Below are 23,171 nucleotides of genomic sequence, written 5' to 3'. Positions count from 1 at the left end.
TGACTTCTGTCAGTCAATAAACATTTATCAAGCATCCACTATGTGCCAGGTTTTATTTTAAGCATAGTGAATATAAAGAGAAGCACAGTTTAATGGGAGACACAACACACAAACAATGTTGTACAAACAAGCTACATAAAGGTTAGGTAGGAAATAATCAACAGAGCAAAGGCACTAAAATTAAGGAGGATTAGGAAGAAAGTGTAATTTTAAATGGGAGTTGAAGGAAGCCAGGGAAACCAAAAGGCAAAAGGTGAGAAGAGCAAGCATTCTGGATACCATCAACAGCCAAAGAAAATGTTCGGAATCAGGAAATGGAATGTTCTATAAAACTCTTCTAGAAGAATGTCATTTGCAGGTGTGCAAGGTAAACAGGAGAGAGCTCATCATAATTCTCTCAGTTCTTGTTAGATGTCCAGGAAAGCACAATTCCTATTACCCATCTCCTCCAATATCTCACACAAGTCTATTTAAAAAACTCATGTAAGGTTGAAAACCATTCTCCAAAAATAACAATAATTCTTCAGTATTTTAAGGGGCTATGATTTTGTCAGTATGATTCCTCATTTTTTCCATACAGATTGCAAACCTGTATACTTTAGCAGAGAGTGAATTGCTATAGCCAAGAAATTAATCTCCCTGTAGCTCACTTGGAATTGAACCTGTCTGAATTTAGTAAGTGATAAGCACACAGTTTGTTCCTGAGCCACCAAGTCTTTCCAGACTTGTAGATCTGCAAGAACTTTCACTTCTCTGACACTGCCTCCAAATATTCAGGGTTACTTTTGCACCAGTGAGAGGCCTTGAAGAAGGATCAGAACATTTAATTTCGGTTTTTTTAACTGTAGTTTTATCAGTGTACAGAACTCCCAATGAAGAAACTTCCTCTCCTAATAAAGATTAGTACCTTCTCTGTGACCTACAGTCTTAGAAAGTTGAATAGGAGCCCTGAGAGTTTAAAAAAGAAAACCTCACCCAGAATGACAAACTCAATAATATTTTGTTTTGTTTAGTCAGATACAAGTTCTCTATATGTAATAGAATGAAATAGAATAAAAATACAAATTTTTAATAAAATCAATCAACCATCCCAGGAGTGTATCAAAAAATAAAGTACAGATCTGTGTAGGACATCTCCTTAAGAATAAATTATAAGTTGCTCTGAAACACTTTTTCCTCTTTATCTTACAGCAATCAAAGCATTTATAACTTCTTAATTCTATAACTGTTTCTTTTCCAATTATCACATAATGAAGAAAAGGATTTTTGATTGGACACAATTAATTCATTTATTTAATCAACAAGCATTTAAATCAGGAACTGTGCTAAGGGTAAGACCAAATCAAAAATAATCAAACAAACAAAAAACTGGGGAGTAGGAAATGGGAAGGCAATTAAGAAGGACAACATATATACTGGTCAAAAAATACAAACTATGTACAAAATAATTTAAAGTAATTGGGAAAAGCATACTAGCAACTGTGAGGATACAGGAAATAATACTTGAACTGATCCTTGAAAGAAACTAGGTATTCAAAAAGGTAGAAGTGAGGAACAAGTAAATTTCAGGCCTGGGGGAGAGCCTATATAAAGTCAGGAAGATAGAAAATTGAAGGTAAAACATGAGGAACATTATAATTGTAATTATATATTTTTACATAATATATAATTATAATATGTATCATATTACAGGATTATCATACAGGATGAGAAACACTGAAATAACACACAGTCAAAAGTACCATTACTCTTCTACCTCCTCTCTCAGTGTTCAGCCCCTCTTAGGATATTTATTTCCATTCTGGTGTGGCCCTGGACAAGGAGTCTGGAGCAGCATCTTTAACCATTCAGAGGTATCTCTTGGGTAGTTCATGATTCTTTGGCATATATATATAGGATTTAATCATCGTCCTAACTGTACCTCATTGTGGTAGTGAAGTACACCAAGTAATGGGCCCCTCAGACACAAAACTATGTACTGTAGGAGGTATATGATAACAATTAGTGCAATAGTATATTGGGTTAGTTTTATGGTTGAAATAGTGAATTCGCTCTTAATTTAAACAAAGCAGTATGCTGCCTCTTTCCTGACCAGCAAGAGTCCTGCATCTCTGACAAAGCTATTATCCCCTCCTAGATATTTTCCTGGCTTGAGAATTCCCCCTTCCAATATATTCATGGTATTTACCAAGTGAAATTTTCTCTCCTGAGTCTGCAGGAAGCAAAAACACTAATAAGGCAAGTGCAGATATCAGCACGCATGGGATGAGAAGATTAAGGCCATAATAGAGTGTCCTGCGTCTCATGGTCACGGTGAATGTTACATCTGGGTATGGTTCTTTACAGCAATCATAAAACCTCTCACTCCGCTTTCCAGGAATTTCTAGGTGGAAAAGAAGGAAAAATAATAACTTATTAAAATCATTTTGTGCTATTTCTAACATTTGGGTTTTTTTGATATCTTATTCTTGAGAAAAAAACATTTCTTTCTACTCCTATTTTCCCTTAGTTACACTTTAAAAATACAAAAATAAAACCAAGAGCAACAGATTGGTAGACTCCAAAAAAATTATTTTTCTCTCTTCCTACTATCCTGGTCCAAACCTCAGTAAATATACTTTGCCATTTGTACTCCATCTTAAATTTTAGTTCCCTTAAATTCATATATGCACACCATCACCCACATTTGTAAGCTGTTGCTCTCATTCCCATTAATAATACCCTGCATCTTTTATAAATGGAGAGTTGCTTTTTGAGGAGAAAAAAATTGCAAATGAATGAAGAGGAATAACTCCATCAGCTATTTGAACGAGAGCCAGATATCTATTAATCATACAATTTCTAATGCTTTTGGTGAAAGGCAAAAACCAAAGAACCAAAAATAGCACAGACATTTAGAAGCTCAAAAGAAAAATGCTTGCTCTCTTTTTGATTCCATCTTAATTTCAATTGATAACCTGAGTTCAAATTTTGACTTTGCCTCTTTTGTTACCTTTGTAACTAACTTGCCTACTCTCTCTTGACCTCAGTTTCCTTGTCTGTAAAATGAGGAGGTTAAAGTAGATAACATTTAGTGTTTCTTCCAAATCTAAACCTATGACCCTATGATTCTTTCTTCTAATCCTGCTTCCAATCCTCTCCAAGGGGGAGAAAGTAGAAAATGAATAACATATACATGCTTTTCAATTCCAGTGGATTTAAGGTGTAAGTAGCAATTTACAGGGCTTATTTAGCTTTGAGGAAAATGTAAAATCTTATCTAAAACTGAATTTCCTCTCTCAATTAATTTCCATTTTCAACTTTCCATTTTCTATTAACACATCACCACCATTCTAAGATTTTCAAGGCTTTCAACCCTTTACCTTTAACTTCCCTCTCTTCTTCATTCTGCTTCCTTCCTTCCTTCAATCCTATCTTTATCTAATGAATTACCAAATTCTTCCTTCCCTCTTTTCTCCCTTCTTTCCTTCCTTAATCTAGCCCTTCCTCCTTATCTCTAAATTCATGTCCTTATCCCATCCTACCTGGGCAAGAAGTATGGTAGAGTAGGAAGAATATTTCAAGATAAACCAAATTTGAGTCCCAGCCTTGTGTGACCTCTCTGGGTCTCAGCTTCTCCTTTGTAAAATCGGGAAACTGGATGAGGTTCTGAGGTCCCTTTCATGTCTAAATCAGTGATGGCTGCAATAGCATCCTAGCCACTAACCAGACCCCAACTCTCCTCTGTCCCCTCCTCACTCTGTGCCATACATCCTGACAGAACAATAATTTAATACAACATTTTTGTCCTTTTACCCTTATGCACAATTCATCTGTCAGATCAAATCCAACGTCATCAGCCTACCATTTGGGACTTCAGAAATCGATGTAACTTTATGGGAAGATGGCATGGCCCCAGGTAGAGTAATGGACAGGGTTTCAGGAACAACTGAAGTCAAACCCTTTCTCATTTACTGGCTATGACACTAGGCAAGTCTCTTAGCCTCCTAATACTCAATAAAAAGGTAGTAGATTGGATTGGATGATTTCTAAAGTTCTATCTAGTTCTAAATTTCTAATCCTATCCACTAACCAACTGATGTCAAACTAGGAATCAACAAACATTAATTAAGAGCCCACTATGTGCCAGTAATCGCAGTAAGCTGTGAACATTGTTCTAATCCCTTACATTCAGTCTGTTCATTCCTGCCTTTGTGAGTTCACTCACTCTGCTCCCCATCATGAAATGGCTTTGTTCTTCCCCTTCTGTAGCCAAAGACTAAACTTCCAGCTCCATATTTGTCTTTACTTTTCCATAACTAAACCCACCTCCTAATAATCCTTCCTTGACCATCTAATCACATAACTCATATCATGATTTTAAAATGTTTTCTGGTTTGTTCATATCTGTGTCTCTGATTAGATGGTAAGATTCTGGTTCATTCAAAGAATGTATTAAGTACAGACTTTGCCCCAGGCATTGTAATAAGAGCTAGAGAGCCAAAGACCAAAGCTAAAGAGTCACGCCCTCAAGGAATCCACAAGGTAGTGGGGCAGAGGGAGAGCTTTGTTGTTCAGTGATATCCTTCCCTGACCCCATGGACCCTACTGTCCGGGGGATTTTCTAGGCAAAAACACTGACATGGCTTGTCATTTCCTTCTCTGCCGGATTAAGGCAGGTAGAGGTTAAGTGGCTCGCTAGTAAATTTCTAAAGTGGGATTTGGAGTTCAGAACTTCCTGACTCCAGACCCAGCACTCGATCCACTGGATCACCTCGCTGCCTTGAAGCAGGGCAGTAAGTAAAGCATATACACAAAACAAGGGAATACAAAAGATACACAAAGGAAATGTAATATAAGTTGGGGGTAGGAAGCACCAAGGAATAAAGGGTTCATGGATGATGGGGTAGTACTTGACCTGTTTCTTGACTGTACCTAGGATTTCAAAAGGAGGTGGAGGTAAAAAGGGAGAATATTCCATGCACGGATGTTGACATTTAAGTGACATTCAGAAAGCTGCACATGGAATGACATGTTATCCAATTATAAACTGCATGAAAAGGAGAAATGAGAAACAAATCTAAAAAGTTTAGTTAGACTCCAATTATAAGGGGCCTTGAATGACAGGAAAAATGTAGTTGATCCTAGGGATAAGAAGGAGTCACTGAAATAGGGAAGCAATATGACCAGAGTCAAGCTTTAGGAATGTTAATCTGGCAGCAGTCTGAAGAATGAACTAGAAAGGAGAGAGCATCCTTGAGGATAAGTCCTGGGTCTAAGTACCCACAATATGCCAGGCCCTTCACAAACACTGATTGCATTATTGTTTGCACCAATTTTCAGATCAGCATGAATGAGAATATACTATTCTTCAGTATTTGCACTGTGAATTAATTACATTGTCTACACTAATAAACATGAGGGGCTTACCAACTAGGTCCCATTCTCCATTTGAGATATAGCCAGAGATGTCTGCTTCTTGCATCTGTAAATCCAGAGACCATCCTCCATAGGACCACGACCCAAACTTCAGTTTGCACTGCTGTACATCAAAGGGAAACCAGCGCACATCGATGTAGCATGAGCTCTTGAATATGCCTAGATGGATTGAAGTGTGATCAAAGAGAAAGGCAGCATTTACATTATCCCAACTCAGGTCGAGCAATTTGTCCTAAAAAACAATGGGTTTAATGGTATGTAACTTCAGAGCCTTAGAGAAGATCCATTACTTGTACCTTAAGAAATTAAATGTTTGCCAACTTGCTAGATGGATTAGAGGGCGGCATGTTAAAATATTTATAAGGTCCCTCCTTTAACAAAGCTCTTCATTCTATGCTTCACAAGCTGAACCTTTTTTATTTTCTTTCTGATGTTAATAGTCTCTTTACAGAGCAGACTGTCTGAGGACTGAAGTCTGTGGATGTTCAAATCACTGATTCTCAGGACAGAGGGCCTTGATAAGCCATCCAAACCATTCTCCTGTCTCCAGACAGGACTACATAGAAAAATTCCCCGTTTGAGAACTGTTATTTTCTTTAAAATCTCTAAGGCAAAAACACTTTATTGTATTTCTATATTTTTAGATTCAGTTGGGGATGACTCAACTTTATTCAAATCAAATGTTCCCAGAACATCTTCTGCAGATAATAAGATCAGAGATCAGGCATTTATCCGAACAATGACCACCTCACCAATATAAGCCTATTCAATCACTCTCTTTTGCAACAGCAAGCTTCAAAATTCAAGAAGAAATTGGAGAAAATCCCAAAGGACCCAAAAAATAATGAGTAGAGTTTTGAAAGACAGTCCCAAAAGTTTTAGTGTATCTTTTAGCATTAATCACTTAAACTTTAACTGTTTAAAATTGCACTAAGATTTTGGGGACATGTTAGATATGACTTCGGGAGAAAATATTGAGAAATCAATTTTCTAGCTAGAAATATATCCAAGGTCATTGCAACTGGCCCAAATACCACAAGGACAAATAAGATGCAATGGCCTTAAATTGTAAAAGGTGAGATTTTTGAATGGGTATAAGAATTTTGCCTGGCAGGAGCTGTTAAAACACAGAATTGGTTCTCAAGTGACATTCCCTAAGGGCTTTTAGGAGAAGAAATGACACCTGTCTGGAATGGTTTAAAAGTAGCCCTGCCTGGAGCCAGAAAAATGGACAAAATGATGGTTGAGGGGATAATCAATTCATAATTTGAGTTGGAATTGGACAATCAGTTTATGCTACTCCCACTCCTTCCTCCAAAAAAAAGGGGGAACTAGGATTAGCATGTCAAATTCCCATGAGAAACCAAAACTAATTATATCTAAAATAGTTCCATCCAGCTGAATAATCAATGTTCTTCTCCAGTGGTGATGACTGAATAATGCTTCCAAAGACCTTACACTGGGAGTTGTTACCAATAAGCACAGAGAAGAAACACATGCACAGAATAGAAAAGCCATCATGGGACAGATTATAGAATAGCCAGTGCTGATAAGCCAAACCTGCTATACAAACTACAGCATAAATAAACAAGAGACCTTGAAGTTTGTGAAGCAGAAACCAGCAGACTATCTCAATTTCAATCTCCCCCCAAAATTATTGGAAACTGTCTGAATTTCCGAAAGAAAAGCCAAGAACAATAAATGAATCATGAGGAAAGGAGTAGAAAAAAAAATTTTTTTTGCAAGCCAATTGGGGTTAAGTGACTTGTCCAGGGCCACACAGTTAGTCAGTGGTAAGTGTTTGAGATCAAGTGTGAACTCAGACCCTCCTAACTCTAGGGCTAGTGCTCTGTCAACTGCATCATTGAAGCACCCTGTGAAAAAAATTGGAATTCAAAATCTTATAAAAATGAATGTTGAAAACTATCTTTACATGTAATTGGAAGAAATAAAATTCTTTTTAAAAAAAAGTTAATGAAAACAAACCTTCCTTTGGTAAAGATTAATGAGGAAAATTTTGGGGGTAGACAGGGCTTCATTCACCTTACTTAATTCATGTCAAGATGATGTGAGCTGCTGAAAATGAGAATCAATCAAAGAAAGTAGATCAGCAAAGCCTGGTAATAAAGAGGAAGCTTGATGCAGTAGCGGATATAAAAGCAGAGACCCTGAGTTGAAATCCTTGATGTTACTTACTTTCTATGTGACCTAGAGAGTAGGATCACTTTCCCCCCTCTAGGTCCATTTCCTCAATGTTAAACGGATCAGATCATATCATTGCAAGTTCTCTTCCTATCTATGCTCTAAATCTATGATCTGGACACAATTTGTCAATTATTTCTTTCCCACAAATGATTAGATTGTATTTTAGTGTATCTCTGTTTGTTGCTGTATGACTCTTCATGACTTCATTTGGTGTTTTCTTGGCAGATAACAAAATGGTTTGCCATTTCCTTTTCTAGTTCATTTTACAGATGAGGAAACTTAGGTAAACAGGGTTAAGTGACTTGGCTAGGATCACACAGCTAGTATGTGTCTGAGGCCAGATCTGAATTCAAGAAGACAAATCATTCTGACTTCAGGTTCAGAATTCTTTCTAGTGTCCTACCTAGTTGCCTTTGTATCATCATACTACTTCTCAACCCTCTGAATACCTAATATGATAAAAGTAACAGCAATAATCAACTCATCAATTTAATTCAGTAGATATCAATTAAATACCTTTAGGGTTCACTGTCATATATAAAGCACCTATAGAACATAATAAAGACCAAAGAAAATTCTTGCCCCCAAGGTGTTTATAATCCAAAAGAAATAGAGTGGTGGAAAGACATGGAATATGATATATTATAATATATGATATGATAATTATAATATTGTCATCGAAGGGGATCTGCATTTCACTGACTTGTGACGGAAATGATTCACTTATTGTTCTTGGCTTTTTTAAAATTCAGGTAGTTTTCAATAACTTTTAGGAGGGGATTGAAGTTGAAATATTTTGTTGGTTTCTGCTTCAAAAACTTCAAGGTCTTTTGTTTGGAGAATGGGTGGGGTTGGAAAAACTTCCATAAAATCTGAGTTAAATCAGTCCCAAAGTGTCCAAATTTCAGAGAGAGCTAGAAAGAGATAAAGATTTAAAGTCATCTTGACTTGTTTGTTAATAATTGTTGTTCTGCTTTAAAAACTAGAGGATTTGAGTAAGATTTTGTCTCTTACTTTAATCAAACAATTCTTATTGATTCAACAAAAATTTAAGCAAGTCATTTCTTCGATTTTTCTTTTGTGTGCTTTATGTTAAGAGTTAAGGGAAAGAGGAATTATGGTATGGCAGACAATCTAAAATTCAAAGGCAAAAGGAGAGAGACCTGATTTCTAGAGAAAAACTAGTGATCTAAGAAAGCAATAGTAGCAGATAGGCAGTACCTAGAAAGGAAAACTGGTAGTACCCTTGACAGAGTGAGGCTGTCATATGAGCATAAAGTACTGGTCCAAGCCATCATTTAGTATGTCTATGACATAACTGAACAAAGCACTCTTAAATTTTTTTTCTAAACTTACACTCACATGAGTACATATGTTCGCAATCTTACCTGGAGGGAGGTATTGACAATGTCCTGAAGAATTCACTAAAACATTGGTATGAAATGTAGCATCAAATCGCTCATCAGCACTAGAAAGAGATTAAAGAAAGAAAAAATTATCACATGTAGATATAATGGAATACTCGTGTGTCATAAGAAGGAAGTAGTTTTAGAAAACCTGGGAAGACTTGAAGGAACTAATGAAGAAAAATAGCAAAGTCAGGAGAACAATTTCTATTCTAACTACAACATTGAAAGTTCTAAAACACTGATTAAAGCAAAGATCCACTATGACTTTAAAGGACCAATAATTCTACCCATCTCCTTACAGTGAGGCAATGTTGTTTGTCCTTCTTTCTTGAAAAGGACAATAATATCAGGGAGGTGTTGCTATAACACTCAAATAAGTTGAATTTAATTAAGGAATATCTGTCCAAAACCACTAATCTCACTTTTTCTTTAGGAGTCATCTGGATCCAATGACTAGATAAAGCTCAGAACAGCTGGAGAAAGCCCTGGATGAAATGGCCTCTTTAATGGGTCTTAGTTTGACTTAGGCAACACCCATTCAGTGATTAAGGTTGGGTAATAAAGGAAATATTAAGGCAATAGAATAAATATGGGTAATGAGATATACATTATTAATATGGAATTAATATGGCTAATATAGAAATCTACCTGTTTGACTATATATGTTTGTTATAAGAATTTTGTTTTCATTGTTCACCTTTGAGGATGGAGGGGAGAGGAAGAAAAAATAAATACTTACCCATAGAAAAAACAAAGGTTTTTTTTTTAATAATACCTTTTTATTTTTTAAATATATGCAAAGATATAGCATGCTGTACAAGAAAAATCAGATCAAAAAGGAAAAAAATGAGAAGTAAAACAAAAAGCAAGTAAACAATAAAAAAGATGAAAATACTATGTTGTGATACATATTCTTTTCCCATAGTTCTCTTTCTGGATGCAGATGGTTCTCTCCATCACAAGTCTATTGGAATTGGTCTAATCACTACATTGTTGAAAAGATCCACATCCATCAGAATTGATCTTTGCATAATTTTATTGCTGTGTACAATGTTCTCTTGGTTCTATTCACTTCACTTAGCATCAGTTCATGTTAAGTCTCTCCAGGCCTTTCTGAAATCATCCTGCTGATCATTTCTTATTTAACAATAATATTCCATAACATTCATATACCATAATTTATTTAGCCATTTTTCAACTAATGGGCATCCACTCAGTTTTCAGTTCTTTGCCACTATAAAAAAGCAGCTGCTACAAACATTTTTGCAATGTGGGTCCTTTTCCCTTTTTATGATTTCTTTGGGATATAAGCCCAGTAGAGATACTGCTGGGTCAAAAGGTATGCACAGTTTGACAGCACTTTGTCCATAGTTCCATATTGCTCTCTAGAATGGTTGAATTGTTCATGACTCCACAAAACAATGTATTAGTGTCCCAATTTTTTTGCATTCCCTCCAACATTTATCATTATCTTTTCCTATCATGTTAGGCAACCTGAAAGGTATATAGTGGTACCTCAGAGTTGTCTTAATTTGCATTTTTCTGATCAATAGTGATTTACAGCATTTTTTCATATGACTAGAAATAGCTTTAATTTCTTCCATCTGAAAATTGTCTGTTCATATCTTTGACCATTTATCAATTGGAGAATGGCTTATATTCTTATACATTTTAGTTAATTCTCTATATATTTTAGAAATGAGGTATTTAAGAAAGGACAAGAGTAGAGCCAAGATGGTGAGTGAAGCCAGGAAATTGCTCAAGCTCTCCCAGTTTCCCTCAAAAACCTCATGAAACCTAGTCTCTGACAGTCTGATGCAATGAAACCCCTCTCCAACTCAATATAGAATGGAAAAACTTCAAGAAAGATCAGTCTTACTGGGTTGAAAAGAGTGTTCAGCACAGCACAGAAAGAATCTGGGAAATCCAGTGAGAAGGTCTTAATCACAACAGATCAGCAACTGGGACCCTCAGTCTTGTCTTAATAGCAAAACAAAGCAATAGGACTCTTCCCAGTCCTAGCTCACAAGGCAAAATAGCAGGAGGCTGTTTCCTAGAAAAAGCAGATAAAGATATCCCCTGCAAACATAAAGGGCCCCTGTACTCAAAGCTAAGACTCAGAACTGCCCAGGAAGCTTGGGACAGTACCCCCTTTATCCCAGGAGCAGAGCCCGACCTTAAAAGTAAAGAAAGAAAAAATACCAAAAGAAAAAGAAAGAAAACAAGCAAGAAACAGAAAAGAATCTTGAACATGGAAAGCTACAATGTTGACAAGGAAGACCAAAACACCAACTCAGATGAAAACAAAATATTCTCAGAGGAAATCTCAAAGAGTAATATGAATTAGTCTCAAGCCCAAAGAGGATTCTTGGAACTGCTCATAAAAGATTTTAAAAGGCAAATAAGAGAGGTAGAAGAAAAAATGAGAAAACAAAATGAGAGGTATGCAAGAGAGAATCAACAGCTTAGAAAAAGAAATTAATTTCTTACAATTACAACAATAGTTGGCCAAATGCAAAAAAAAAAATCCACTGAAGAAAACACCAACTTCAAAAGTAGAATTAATCAAATGGAAAAAGAGATACAAAAGCTAACTGAAGAAAATCACATATTAAAAACTATAATGAAGCAAATGTAAGCTAATGACTCTATGAGACATCAAGAATCAGTCAAACAAACTAAAAGGAATGAAAAGATGGAAGAAAATGTAAACTACCAAATTGGAAAAACAGCCAACCTGGAAAATAGATCCAGAAGAGACAATTTAGACTTATTGGTCTACCTGAAGACCATGACTAAAAAAAGAGCCTGGATAACATTTTAAAGAAATTATCAAGGAAAACTGTCCCAATATTCTAGAAACAGAGAGGGGAAATATAATCATTGAAAGAATTCATAACCTTTGGAAAGAGATCCCACAAGGAAAACCCCAAGGATCAGTAAGGCAAAACTCTAGAACTATAACCTCAAGGTAAGACTACTGCAAGCTACCAGACCAAAAAACAATTCAAATGTCAAGGAGCAACAGTCAGGATTATCCAGAATCAAACAGCTTCTACAATAAAGGAAAAGAGGGGCTGGAATACCATATTTTGAGAGGCAAAAGATCTTGGGTTACAATAAAAAATTAACTACTCAGCTTTCCTTGAAAGAAGCAATATATCTTCAGTGAATAATAGACTTTCAATCATTTCTATTAAAAAAAAACAATTAACAGAAATTTTAATCTTCAAACACAGGACTCAAGAGAAGCATAGAAAGATAAACAGAGGGAAACATATATTATTTAAAGATTAAACTGTTTACATCCCTAGATGGGAAAATGATATCTGTAACTCTTGAGAACTGTATCTGTATCTGTTTTCCTTGTGGGATCTCTTTCCAAAGGTTATGAATTCTTTCAATGATTATATTTCCCCTCTCTGTTTCTAGAATATTGGGACAGAACTGTATCTGGGCAAACAGAGGGGGACATCACATGGACTGAGGATGTGGTTGTGAATGGACTCTGATGTGACGATATCAAAGAAAATGACATGGAGGGGTAGAAAATGGCTGTACTGGGAGAAAAGGAAGGGGTAAATATATTGGGACAAATAGATCCCATGAAGAGGCACAAAAGTTATGTTACAATAGAGGAGGAAAAGTGAGGGGAATGAGTACTGTCTGAAGCTTGATCTCATCAGTTTTAATTCAAAGAGGGAATGATAGTCATTCAGTTGGATAAAGAAATGTCTCTAATCCCATAAAGAAGTAGTGGGTCAAAAAAAAAAAAAACACTACTAAAGTGTTGGAAAGAGAGATCAAATGTATATACAGAGAAAGACAGACAGAGAGAGAAAGAGACAGAGAGAGAGAGAGACAAAGAGAGAGAGAGAAAGAGAGGGAGGGAAAGTATGTCTAATGATACTAAATGTATATGCACTAAGTGGTATAGCATACAAATTGCTAAAGATATTAAGTCAATTACAGGAAGAAATAGACAGCAAAATTATATTGGGGAGGACCTCAACTTTCCCCTCTCAGAATCAGACAAATCTAACCACAAAATAAACAAGAAAGAAACTAGAGAGGTTAAAAGAATCCTAGAAAACCTATATATGGTCAATCTTTAGAGAACACTGAATACAAATAGAAAGGAATACACTTTTCCCTTCTGTCACCTATACAAAAAGTGACCACATATCAGGGCAAAAAAACCCTTACAATCAAATGCAGAAAGGCAAAAATAGTAAATGTTTCCTTTTCAGACCACCATGCAATAAAAATTATATTAAATAAAGGGTCAGGGAAAGGTAGATTAAAACCAAACTGAAAGTTAAATAATCCAGTCTAAACAATGAGTGGGTCAAATAACAAATAACAGAAACAATCCATAATTTCATCCATGAGAATGACAATAATGAGACAACATACAAAAATGTATGGGACACAGCCAAAGTAGCTTTTAGGGAAATTTTTTTATCTCTAAATAGCTACATGAATAAAATAGAGAAAAAGGAGATCAATAAATTAGATTTGCAACAAAAAAGCTAGAAAAAGAACAATTTTAAAAACTCCCAAGTAAATATCCAATTAGAAATTCTGAAACTCAAAGGAGAGATTAATAAAATTGAAACTAAGAAAACTATTGAACTAATTAATAAAACTAAGAGTTGGAAAAAACAGCAAAATAGATAAACCTTTGGTTAATTTAAGTAGAAAAAGGAAAGAAAAAAAATGACCAGCATCAAAAATGAAAAGGATGAACTTACCATCAATGAAAGAGAAATTAAAGCAATAATTAGGAGCTATTTTGCACAACTGTGTGGCAACAAATTCTGACAATCTAACTGAAATGGATGAATATTTACAAAAATATAAATTGTCCACATTAACAGACAAAGGAATAAATTACTTAAATAGTCCCATGTTAGAAAAAGAAATTGAAAAAGCCATTAATGAATTTCCTAAGAAAAAATGCTCAGGGCCAGATGAATTCACAAGTGAATTTTACCAAACATTTAAAGAACAATTAACTCCAATATTATGCAAACTATTTGGAAAAATAGATAAAGAGGGAGTCCTGCCAGATTCCTGTTATGATACAAATATAGTACTGATACCTAAACTAGGAAGAGCAAAAGAAAATTACAATCTCCCTAATGAATATTGATGCAAAAAGTTTAAATGAAATATAAGCAAAAAAGTTACAGCAACTTATCAGTAGGATAATACACTACAAACAACTGGGATTTATACCAGGAATGCAGGGTTGGTTCAATATAAGGAAAACTATTACCATAATCAATCATATCAAAAACAAAATCAACAGAAATCATATGATAATCTCAATAGATGCAAAAAAAGCATTTGATAGAATCCAACAACCATTCCTATTGAAAACACTAAAGAGCATAGGAATAAATGGAGTTTCCATTAAAATGATCAGTAGCATCTATTTAAAACCATCAGCAAGTATCATATGTAATGGGGACAAATTAGAACCATTCCCAAAAAAACAGGGGTGAAACAAGATTGCCCACTATTACTATTACTATGCAATATTGTATTAGAAATGTTAGCTTTGTCAAGAAGAGAAGAAAAAAAGATTAAAGGAATTAGAGTAGATAATGAGAAAACCAAATTATTATTCTTTGCATGATATGACGATATATTTAGAAAATCCTAGAAAATCATTCAAAAATCTACTCAAAACAATTCACAGTTTTAGCAAAGTTACAAGATATAAAATAGACCCACATAAATCATCAGCATTTCTATATATTACAGACAAAGCCCAGCAGCAAGAGATACAAAGAGAAATTCCACTTAAAACAACCACAGTCAAAATAAAATATTTGGGTATCCATCTGACAAGACAAACCCAGAAACTATATGAACACAATTACAAAACATATCTTATACAAATAAAGTCAAATCTAAACTGGAAAAATATCAATTGCTCATAGGAAGCCAAACTAATATAATAAAAATGATAATTCTGCCTAAATTGATCTATTTCTTCAGTGCCATACTAATCAAACTACCAAAAAATTATTTTGTAGAATTAGAAAAAATAATAACAAAATTGATCTGGAAGAACAAAAGATCAAGAATATGAAGAAAATTAATGAAAAATATTCAAGAATGGTGGCTTAGCAGGACTTATATTATAAAGCAGCAGTCATCAAAACCATTTAGTACTGGTTAAGAAATAGAAGTAGTGGATCAGTGGAATAGATTAAATGCACACAACACAATAATCAAGGCCTATAGTAATCTAGTATTTGATTCCCCCCCCCAAAAAAAAAAAACTTCCAGCTTCTGGGATAAACTCACTATTTGACAAAAATTGCTGGGAATACTGGAAAATAATATGCCAGAAAATCAGCACAGACCTATATCTCACACTCCATACCAAAATAAAGTCAAAATGGGTACATGATTTGGGTATAAAGAATGATACTATAAGCAAATTAGAAGAGCAAGGGACAGCAGACCTTTGGAGAATGAACGAATTTATGACCAAAGTAAAACTAGGTAATATTACAAAAGGCAAAATTAACAACTTTGATTAAATTAAATTTAAAAGGTTTTGTACAAACAAAATCAACAGAAACAAGATTAGAAGGGAAGTACAATGCTGAGGGGGGAAGTTTATAGCAAATGTTTCTGATAAATGTCTTATTTCTAAAATATATAAATAACTATGTCAAATTTATAAGGATACAAGTCACTGATAAATAGTCAAAGGAAATGAACAATTTTCAGATAATGAAATTAAAGCTGTCTATAGTCATATAAAAAATGCTCTAAATCATTATTGATTAGAGAAATGCAAATTAAAACAATTCCGAGGTACCACCTCATATCTCTCAGATTATCTAAGATGGCAGAAAAAGATAATGATAAATGTTGGAGATGTGAAAAAATTGGGACCCTAATGCATTGTGGATAGAGTTGTGAAATGATCCAACCATTCTGGAGAGCAATCTGGAACTATGCCCAAAGGGCTATAAAACTGTGCATGCCCTTTGATCCAGCAGTGACACTACTGGGTCTGTAACCCAAAGAAATCATAAACAAGGGAAAAATGTGCAAAAATGTTTATGGCAGTTCTTTTTTGTGGTAGCAAAAAATTGGAAACTGAGTAGGTGCCCATCAATTGGGGAATGGATGAACAAGTTGTGGTATAGGAAGGTAATGGAATATTATTATTCTATGAAAAATGATGAACAAGCTGGTTTCAAAAAGGTCTGGAAAGATTTATATGAATTAATACTGAGCAAAACAAGCAGAACCAGGAATACATTGTACATAATAACAGGAAGACTATGCAATGATCAACTATGAAAGTCTTGGTTCTTCTTAGTGGTTTAGTGATCCAAGGCAATCCCAATAGACTTTGGATAAAAAATACCATCTGCATCCAGAAAAAGAATTATGGAGATTAAATGTAAATGAACATATGCTCTGTTCACTTCTTTTTTTCTTTTTTTCCCTCTCTCCCGTGGTTTTTCCCTTGGGTTCTAATTTTTCTCTCCCAATATGATTCATAAATCAATGTGTATTAAAAATTAATTAATTAATTAATTAGAAAGAACTGAGAATTTTATCAGAACCCATGGATGTAAAAAAATTTTCCCAGTTTTCTACTTCCCACTAAAATTGTTTGCATTGGTTTTGTTTACAAAAACTTTTTTTTAAAAGATGGGTTTTTTTTAAAATTTCATAAACCAATGTTAATAAGGAGTTAACTTTCTGAATGACCCTATATTAGTCAGATTAATATGGTCAGATTAATGTGGACAACATCCCTGAGAAGGCAGACAACCCATGATCTAGGGCTGAATTTGTCATAGCACAAACCAGTAGCTAAAAGATATTCCCAGAGCACTGCCCTGAGAAAGCCAATTACTCCTTCCCCTTTTCCATAAGTGTGCATTGCTTTGCATGTGAATATAGACAGATTTTCTTAACATCAAGTAACCAACAAGATACACCTTACCTATCTCTAATGTAACTCAGGCAAAGACAGTTTTTAAGTGCCTGTGTCTGATTCAATTCAAAATCAACTCTCAAATGGAATTTGATCACGTGGCAAGTAAAAGAATCAAGACTAAGCTCTTTAAAAATGCAGCTTTGTATTGGAAATAATAAAGGCAACCATACTCTTGGGAACAGGATGATAGGAGAAAATAGGCTGCTATGAAGCTGTCAAGGAATACCCTAGTCACTCCTTTGCCACATTCTGAGGGGCAAGGAGGAAGTCATACAAAGACATGCCTAGCATTGATTAAAGCCTGCTTTGCCCAGGGAGAACCCTGAGCTAGGGCACTGAATTGGGACCTGTGCAAAAAATGCCAATCTCTCCTCTCTCAGGGGGCTCTACTGTCCGACCTCATCAGCATTTTTCTGGTACAGCAATAAAGAGAAGCGCGGTATCAGGAATTAAGCACTCATCAGAGAAGCCACCATTTGAAAAATCTTGATTCCCCTTTGCCACCTCAAATAAATCACTTCAGGAAGACAGTGCAGTAAAACAACTTCTGAGAGAAAAAGGCTGGTTTGGAGGTAAATATAGTTGGGCACAAATCTTAGATTTTCTAGTTACAATCTGTGTGACTAAGTAAGTCACTTTTCCTTCTGAATCCCAATTTCCTCATCAGGAAAATGATGGATTGGACTACATATGCTCTAGTCCATTCCACCTTTAAATCTACAGTCCTTTCTCATCTAACTACTCCATTAAGAATCTGAGAAAGCTTTTCTCAACTTAATCCCATTCAAGGGTCATCTTTGTTGCTGCTATAAGGGAAATTTGGTGGGGGAGAAGCAGCCATTATTCACTGGGATAAGTTAAACAGATGAGGTAGCATGTCAACTGGATCACAGTGTCCAGATGATTTTGATATGCAAAAACAGAATAGCTAAGTTCATTGGCTTATAGTCTATAAACTCAGTTTTCTTCACTTTTTGAAAACTATAACATCTACTTTTCCAACAGTATATTATGTCTCTGTTACTCTATAGTCAATCCAAATTCCTTGAGGGCAGGAAATTACTTTTTGCCCCGTTTTTGTATCCACAGGGCTTAGTAGTGCCCCTAATTTGTATGTTTGTAGGACCCACTGACTTGAACTCATAAAGGATACAGTTTTTTCTTACTATGTCCTAACTTATCTTGGGTAGTCCCTGCCAGTTATCCATCTTTTGTTCTGTCCTTTCCAATCCAAAGATCAGTCTCTTTCACAAAGAAAACAAAAGTTAAGCAGTTCCATTTTCTGTCATCAGTTATCCCCATGCTATGCACCCTGAGCTGTGGCCCTATGCATCTTTAATCCACTTCCTTTATCCTTAGCTTTTCTACCCAGCCTCAGCTCACTCTGAGATATTTAGTCCACCTGAAGTTTCTCTTATAGGACCATGCAGTGATTTTTCATAAGGTCCTGTGAATTCTGGGTACCCAAACACAGTTTGAATGATTGGATGAGTCAGGCAGTCAACAGGAGATGATGAAACACTAAGTGATAGGTACTTACTAAGAGCTGAAAATAACACAGCAACAAAAAACAGCCCCTATCAAAGGAATTCACATTCTACTAGGAAAAAATACATGCAATAACTATATTACATACATATCTATGTATATATGTATGTGTACACATGTATGTATACACATAAATAATATATATAACAAATAGAACAAGTTTCAAACTCAGATAGAAACAAATCCTGCAAAATGACTTAGAAAACCACAAATTAATATTATCTGTGTTGTCTTGTATTTCTAATTGCTTTGTCAAATATTTCCCAATTACATTTTAACCTGATTCAGGTTGCTCTAGGAAACTACCTGCAGTAGAGGAGGGACTGGAAAAGGACTCCTAAAGAGGGTAGCATTTGAACTGAGTCTTTCAGAACTACAGACTCTAGGACGAAGAAATGAGGGGGAAGAATATTTCAATGGGGGAAAGTCAGGGAAAAGACACAGGAATGAGATGTTGTGTTCTGTGCAAAGAACAGCAAGTCCGTTGTCATACTATATCACGGAGTACATGAAGAGAAGAAAATCGATGACTAGAAAGGTAATTGTAAAAGACTTTAAATGTCAAAGTCAGCATTTGATATTTGATCCTAGAGGTAATAGAGAGTCCCTGGAATTTACTGAGGAGGAGCATGACATGATTAGATATGCATTTTAGGAAGATCGCGGTAGCAACTTATTGAAAGATTATCTAAAATGAAGAGAGACTTGAAGCAGAGAGATCAATCAGAAGAGTCTTTCAATAATACAAGCCAGAAATTACACATCAGAGTTGCAGCCACTAAAGTCATGAGTGATGATGGAGAACGTCTCAATCAGACACCCATGACCTGGTACTGAGCCATCATGTCAGGGATGGAGCATCCTTACCCAGCAAGCCTTACCAGGAGGGACAAGCTGATGGGAGAGAAGTACAGAAACCTAAGACGGACCTTCCATTGGATGCTGGAATCATTCACACTTGGAGGACAGACAAATATGCCTGAGTACAGTCACATCGTGCCTATTGCCATAATAGCTCTGGCCGAGGTTCACTGGCTGCAAAGTTTATAGTCTGTAGAAAGTACTGTCAAGGTGATTGATCCCTCGGGTTTCCAAATTCAGCTTTTCACAGCAGCACATCTGCCTGCGGATTGCTACATTCCAGAAGAGAAGTGATAACAAAGTTGAATTTACTGAGGAAAATGCCTACTACGTCTGACATTGAATGAGCTCCCAGAGAATCTGAAGGAGATCCAGAATTTTGTGAACAGTGTGGGCGACAATGGGATTCCATACCCCTACAAGGTAGTGCCTCCATATCTCAAATGTGTGCAGGTTCTTCTGGATTGCTTAGTTCTTTTTTAGATGGTCAGCTTTTGGGAGAAGGAAAGGCAGAGCTAGAACAGAGAAATGTATGGGCTGTGAGAGGATTACATCCCCAGGGATAACTCCACAAATTGAGCTCCCTTCCCATTATTTCTGTTTTTCTAGATTTATCGAAAGAGGGAGCAAAGTAACCAGTTTTTCAAGCCATACATGTGCCCTCCTGCTTTGGAGACCTCTGAAAAAATATATAAGACTTGAGCAGATCATTGAGGACGTGTGGAAGAAAATTCTGCACTCTGCATTTTAATCACAAGTCTGTCAAAAACAATTTTTATTATTTTATATTAAACTAATTCTAAGCATCTTCTTCTTAGAGAATGGGTTCTTACCTTTTTTGTAGGTTCTTACCTTTTTAAGGTTCTTATCCTTAACTCCTTAACAACCCAGCTCCAACCTATTTTTTCATAACTTACCCATCAATCATTTTGATGTACCCTACACTATGGCCAAATTAGACATCTTAAATACCATCTTCTATATGAAAACTTTCTTACTCTCCCCAGCTACTAGTGGCAAAGCGTAGCCTATGTTTATTTTGTATCTATCTTGTACAGATTTACATGTGTATGTGATACCTTCACATAGGTCTTTTTATCCTGGTTCCTGGAACATTTAATATATGCTTGCTGATGCATTGATCCAGGAAAGACACAATGGTAGCATCCCATGAAATGGAAGAAATAACTTTTGTGGAATAAAGGTTCCCTCATATAGCCAGTGGCGCAGTAGATAAAATGCCAGGCCTGGAGTTAGGAAAACCTGGGTTCAAAGCCTCAGACACTTACTATCTTATGACCTTGAATGGGTCATCTAACTCTGCTTCCCTCAGTTTTCTCATCTGTAAAATGAGCTGAAGAAGGAAATGGCAAGCCACTCAAGTATCTTTATCAAGAAAACCCCAAATGGGATCCTAAAGAGTTGGACGTTACTGAAAATGACTGAACAAATACAGAAATGCCTTCACCTCTCATTGATTCCCAGAGATACTAGGATGATTATATATTGTATGCCCCTAGGAACTCCATTTCTTCCTTCTTAGTTGTCAGTTCTGCAATGTGTTAGCTAGCACTAGCATAGTTATTGGGATATAACTTCGACCCTTTCAGCATGTTGGGCAGGATCCTAGGCAGAGAGAGGGATATTTTTCAAGACAAACAAGCATCTTTAGTCCAAATGTTGAAACAAGGATCACATGAAATAAGGCAATGTTAAAAGAGAAGAGGCACAAAAGTAATAATATAGGATTTAAAACTCCAATAGACCTTAGCAATCATCCAGGGGTCCTCAAACTATGGCCCGCGGGCCAGATGCAGCAGATGAGGACGTTTTTCCCCCTCACCCAGCACTATGAAGTTTCTTTATTTAAAGGCCCACAAAACAAAGTTTTTGTTTTTACTATAGTCTGGCCCTCCAACGGGACAGTGAACTGGCCTCCTATTTAAAAAGTTTGAGGACCCCTGATAGGCCAATCAGTCACTTTATAGATGGGAAAACTAGTTCCAGTTTAATGACTTGCAGGAAGTCATTCCTGCAGTTAGGCAGCAAAGTCTCAGGTTCCAAATTTACTGTTCTTTTTACTATACTTCATAGTATCTTAGCTGGGCCATAAGGGATAAATAGTAAGCATTCTTATAGAAACCAGGTGATTTTCCAAGCCATCCCTGGTCAGAGGGCTAGCTACCCTCCAGAATTATTTGCCCCAAACAGATCAAGACTACAAAAGGAAATCGTTGGGTATTTGGGGTTTTTGTTTTACTGTGATTGCTTTTCGTGACTGTGGGATATTGGTAAAGAATGCACTATGATGAGGAGGAATAGGCCTGCCAAACCTTAGATGGCTTTGGCACCTTAAGCAAATCATTCAGTCTCTTGGACCCAGTCTACAAAATGAGGAAGCCACCTCTTGCCAGTTCAAGTAAAAGATAAGTAAACTAAGTAACTAATCAACTCTTAAGACCTAGAAGAAAATTTAATTACATTTAAGCATGATCAAGAACAAAAATATGTTGACAATATAATATGATAGAAAGACTGCTGCATTTTGCTTCATAAAACCTGCATTTGAATCTGGTTATCATTTTGCTATTATCATTCAATCATTTCAGTCATATCCAACTCTTCATGACATCCTCTGGAGTTTTCTTAGAAAAGATACTGAAATGATTTGACATTTCCTTCTCCAGTTCATTTTACAGATGAGGAAACTAAGGCAAACAGGGTTAAGTGGCTTGCCTAGCGTCCCACAGGTCTGAAGTAAGATTTGAACTCAAGAAGATTGGTCTTCCTTGGTCCCAGCACTTTATTCACCACGCTACTAACAATATGATCTTACCCAAATCACTTATAAGTCTCAGACTTTTGATTTTTTCAATTGTAAAAGGTGGCTAAAACACTTATATTAGCTCAGTCACAGGGATCAGCAATCAATAAGCATTTATTAACAACTATTATGTGCCAGGTGCTGTAACAGATGCAAAGAATGAGGCAATCCCTATTCTCAAGGAGCTTATGAAGAAAGTGATTTGTAAACTTTAAAACACTCTATAAAATGGAGCTATCATTATTATTACTAAGTCAGCAGTCCCAAGCCTTAAGGCCTCTCAGAATTGAATCTGTTTAATTTTAAATAGACCAGAAAACACTGACTAAGGTAGACTTGAAGCTGATATTGGGGGGGAAGGAGAAAACATGATTAAGTGCTCAGCAGAGAATAAATGATGTGAAGAAGAGAGAAACAAATACCAACACAGCAAGAGAACAAAATGAAGGGACTGCAAGAATCCAGTAACCAAAAAAAAAAAAAACCTGCCGCTTGGCAGGGGATGATAATATTAGGAAAATAAAAGAGCAGAAAAATGGAGAATAATAACAAAAACAGAATCTTTTGAGTCCATAAGTCCATATGCGATGTGCTTCTAGACTATGTAAGTGCCAGGCCTAAGCATGATTAATAATGCTTCTTATTAATCCTTCATTCTCTCTGGCTTATAACATCCCTGTGAGACAGAGTAGAAACAGAATAAATGAAGATGAAGTAGCTAGGAAATGGCATGAATGGGGAAAAAGTGGACATACGAAATTGCTTAAGAAGAAATAAAGCTTTAAGAAAGAAACCACATGATGGACATTTTGAACTGGTTTCCATTTTTGTTCACGCATTTTAAATGCTAGCAATTGGCAGCATGGAATTTCAGTGCCCATTACCAATAAACCTTGAGAGTTTTTGAGAGAGTTTTCTCTCA

At 35.8% G+C, this 23,171-nt stretch overlaps 1 protein-coding gene across 1 annotated transcript in view; it reads right to left on the bottom strand.

Annotated features, from left to right (window-relative positions):
• CHRNA7 (cholinergic receptor nicotinic alpha 7 subunit) overlaps window positions 1-23,171 on the bottom strand; it is a 193,977-nt gene that overhangs the window by 26,620 nt on the left and 144,186 nt on the right. The window contains exons 5-7 of the mRNA XM_051980748.1: window positions 9,012-9,091; window positions 5,410-5,577; window positions 2,189-2,383 (exon numbers count right to left, since the gene is read on the bottom strand). Coding sequence (XP_051836708.1) covers window positions 2,189-2,383; window positions 5,410-5,577; window positions 9,012-9,091 — 443 coding nt within the window. The remainder of the gene's footprint in view (window positions 1-2,188; window positions 2,384-5,409; window positions 5,578-9,011; window positions 9,092-23,171) is intronic.

This window comes from Antechinus flavipes, chromosome 2 (genome assembly GCF_016432865.1).
Source record: "Antechinus flavipes isolate AdamAnt ecotype Samford, QLD, Australia chromosome 2, AdamAnt_v2, whole genome shotgun sequence".
Lineage (NCBI taxonomy): Eukaryota > Metazoa > Chordata > Mammalia > Dasyuromorphia > Dasyuridae > Antechinus > Antechinus flavipes.
The sequence above is the reverse complement of the archived record's forward strand: the minus strand, read 5'-3'. Positions and strand labels throughout refer to the sequence as shown.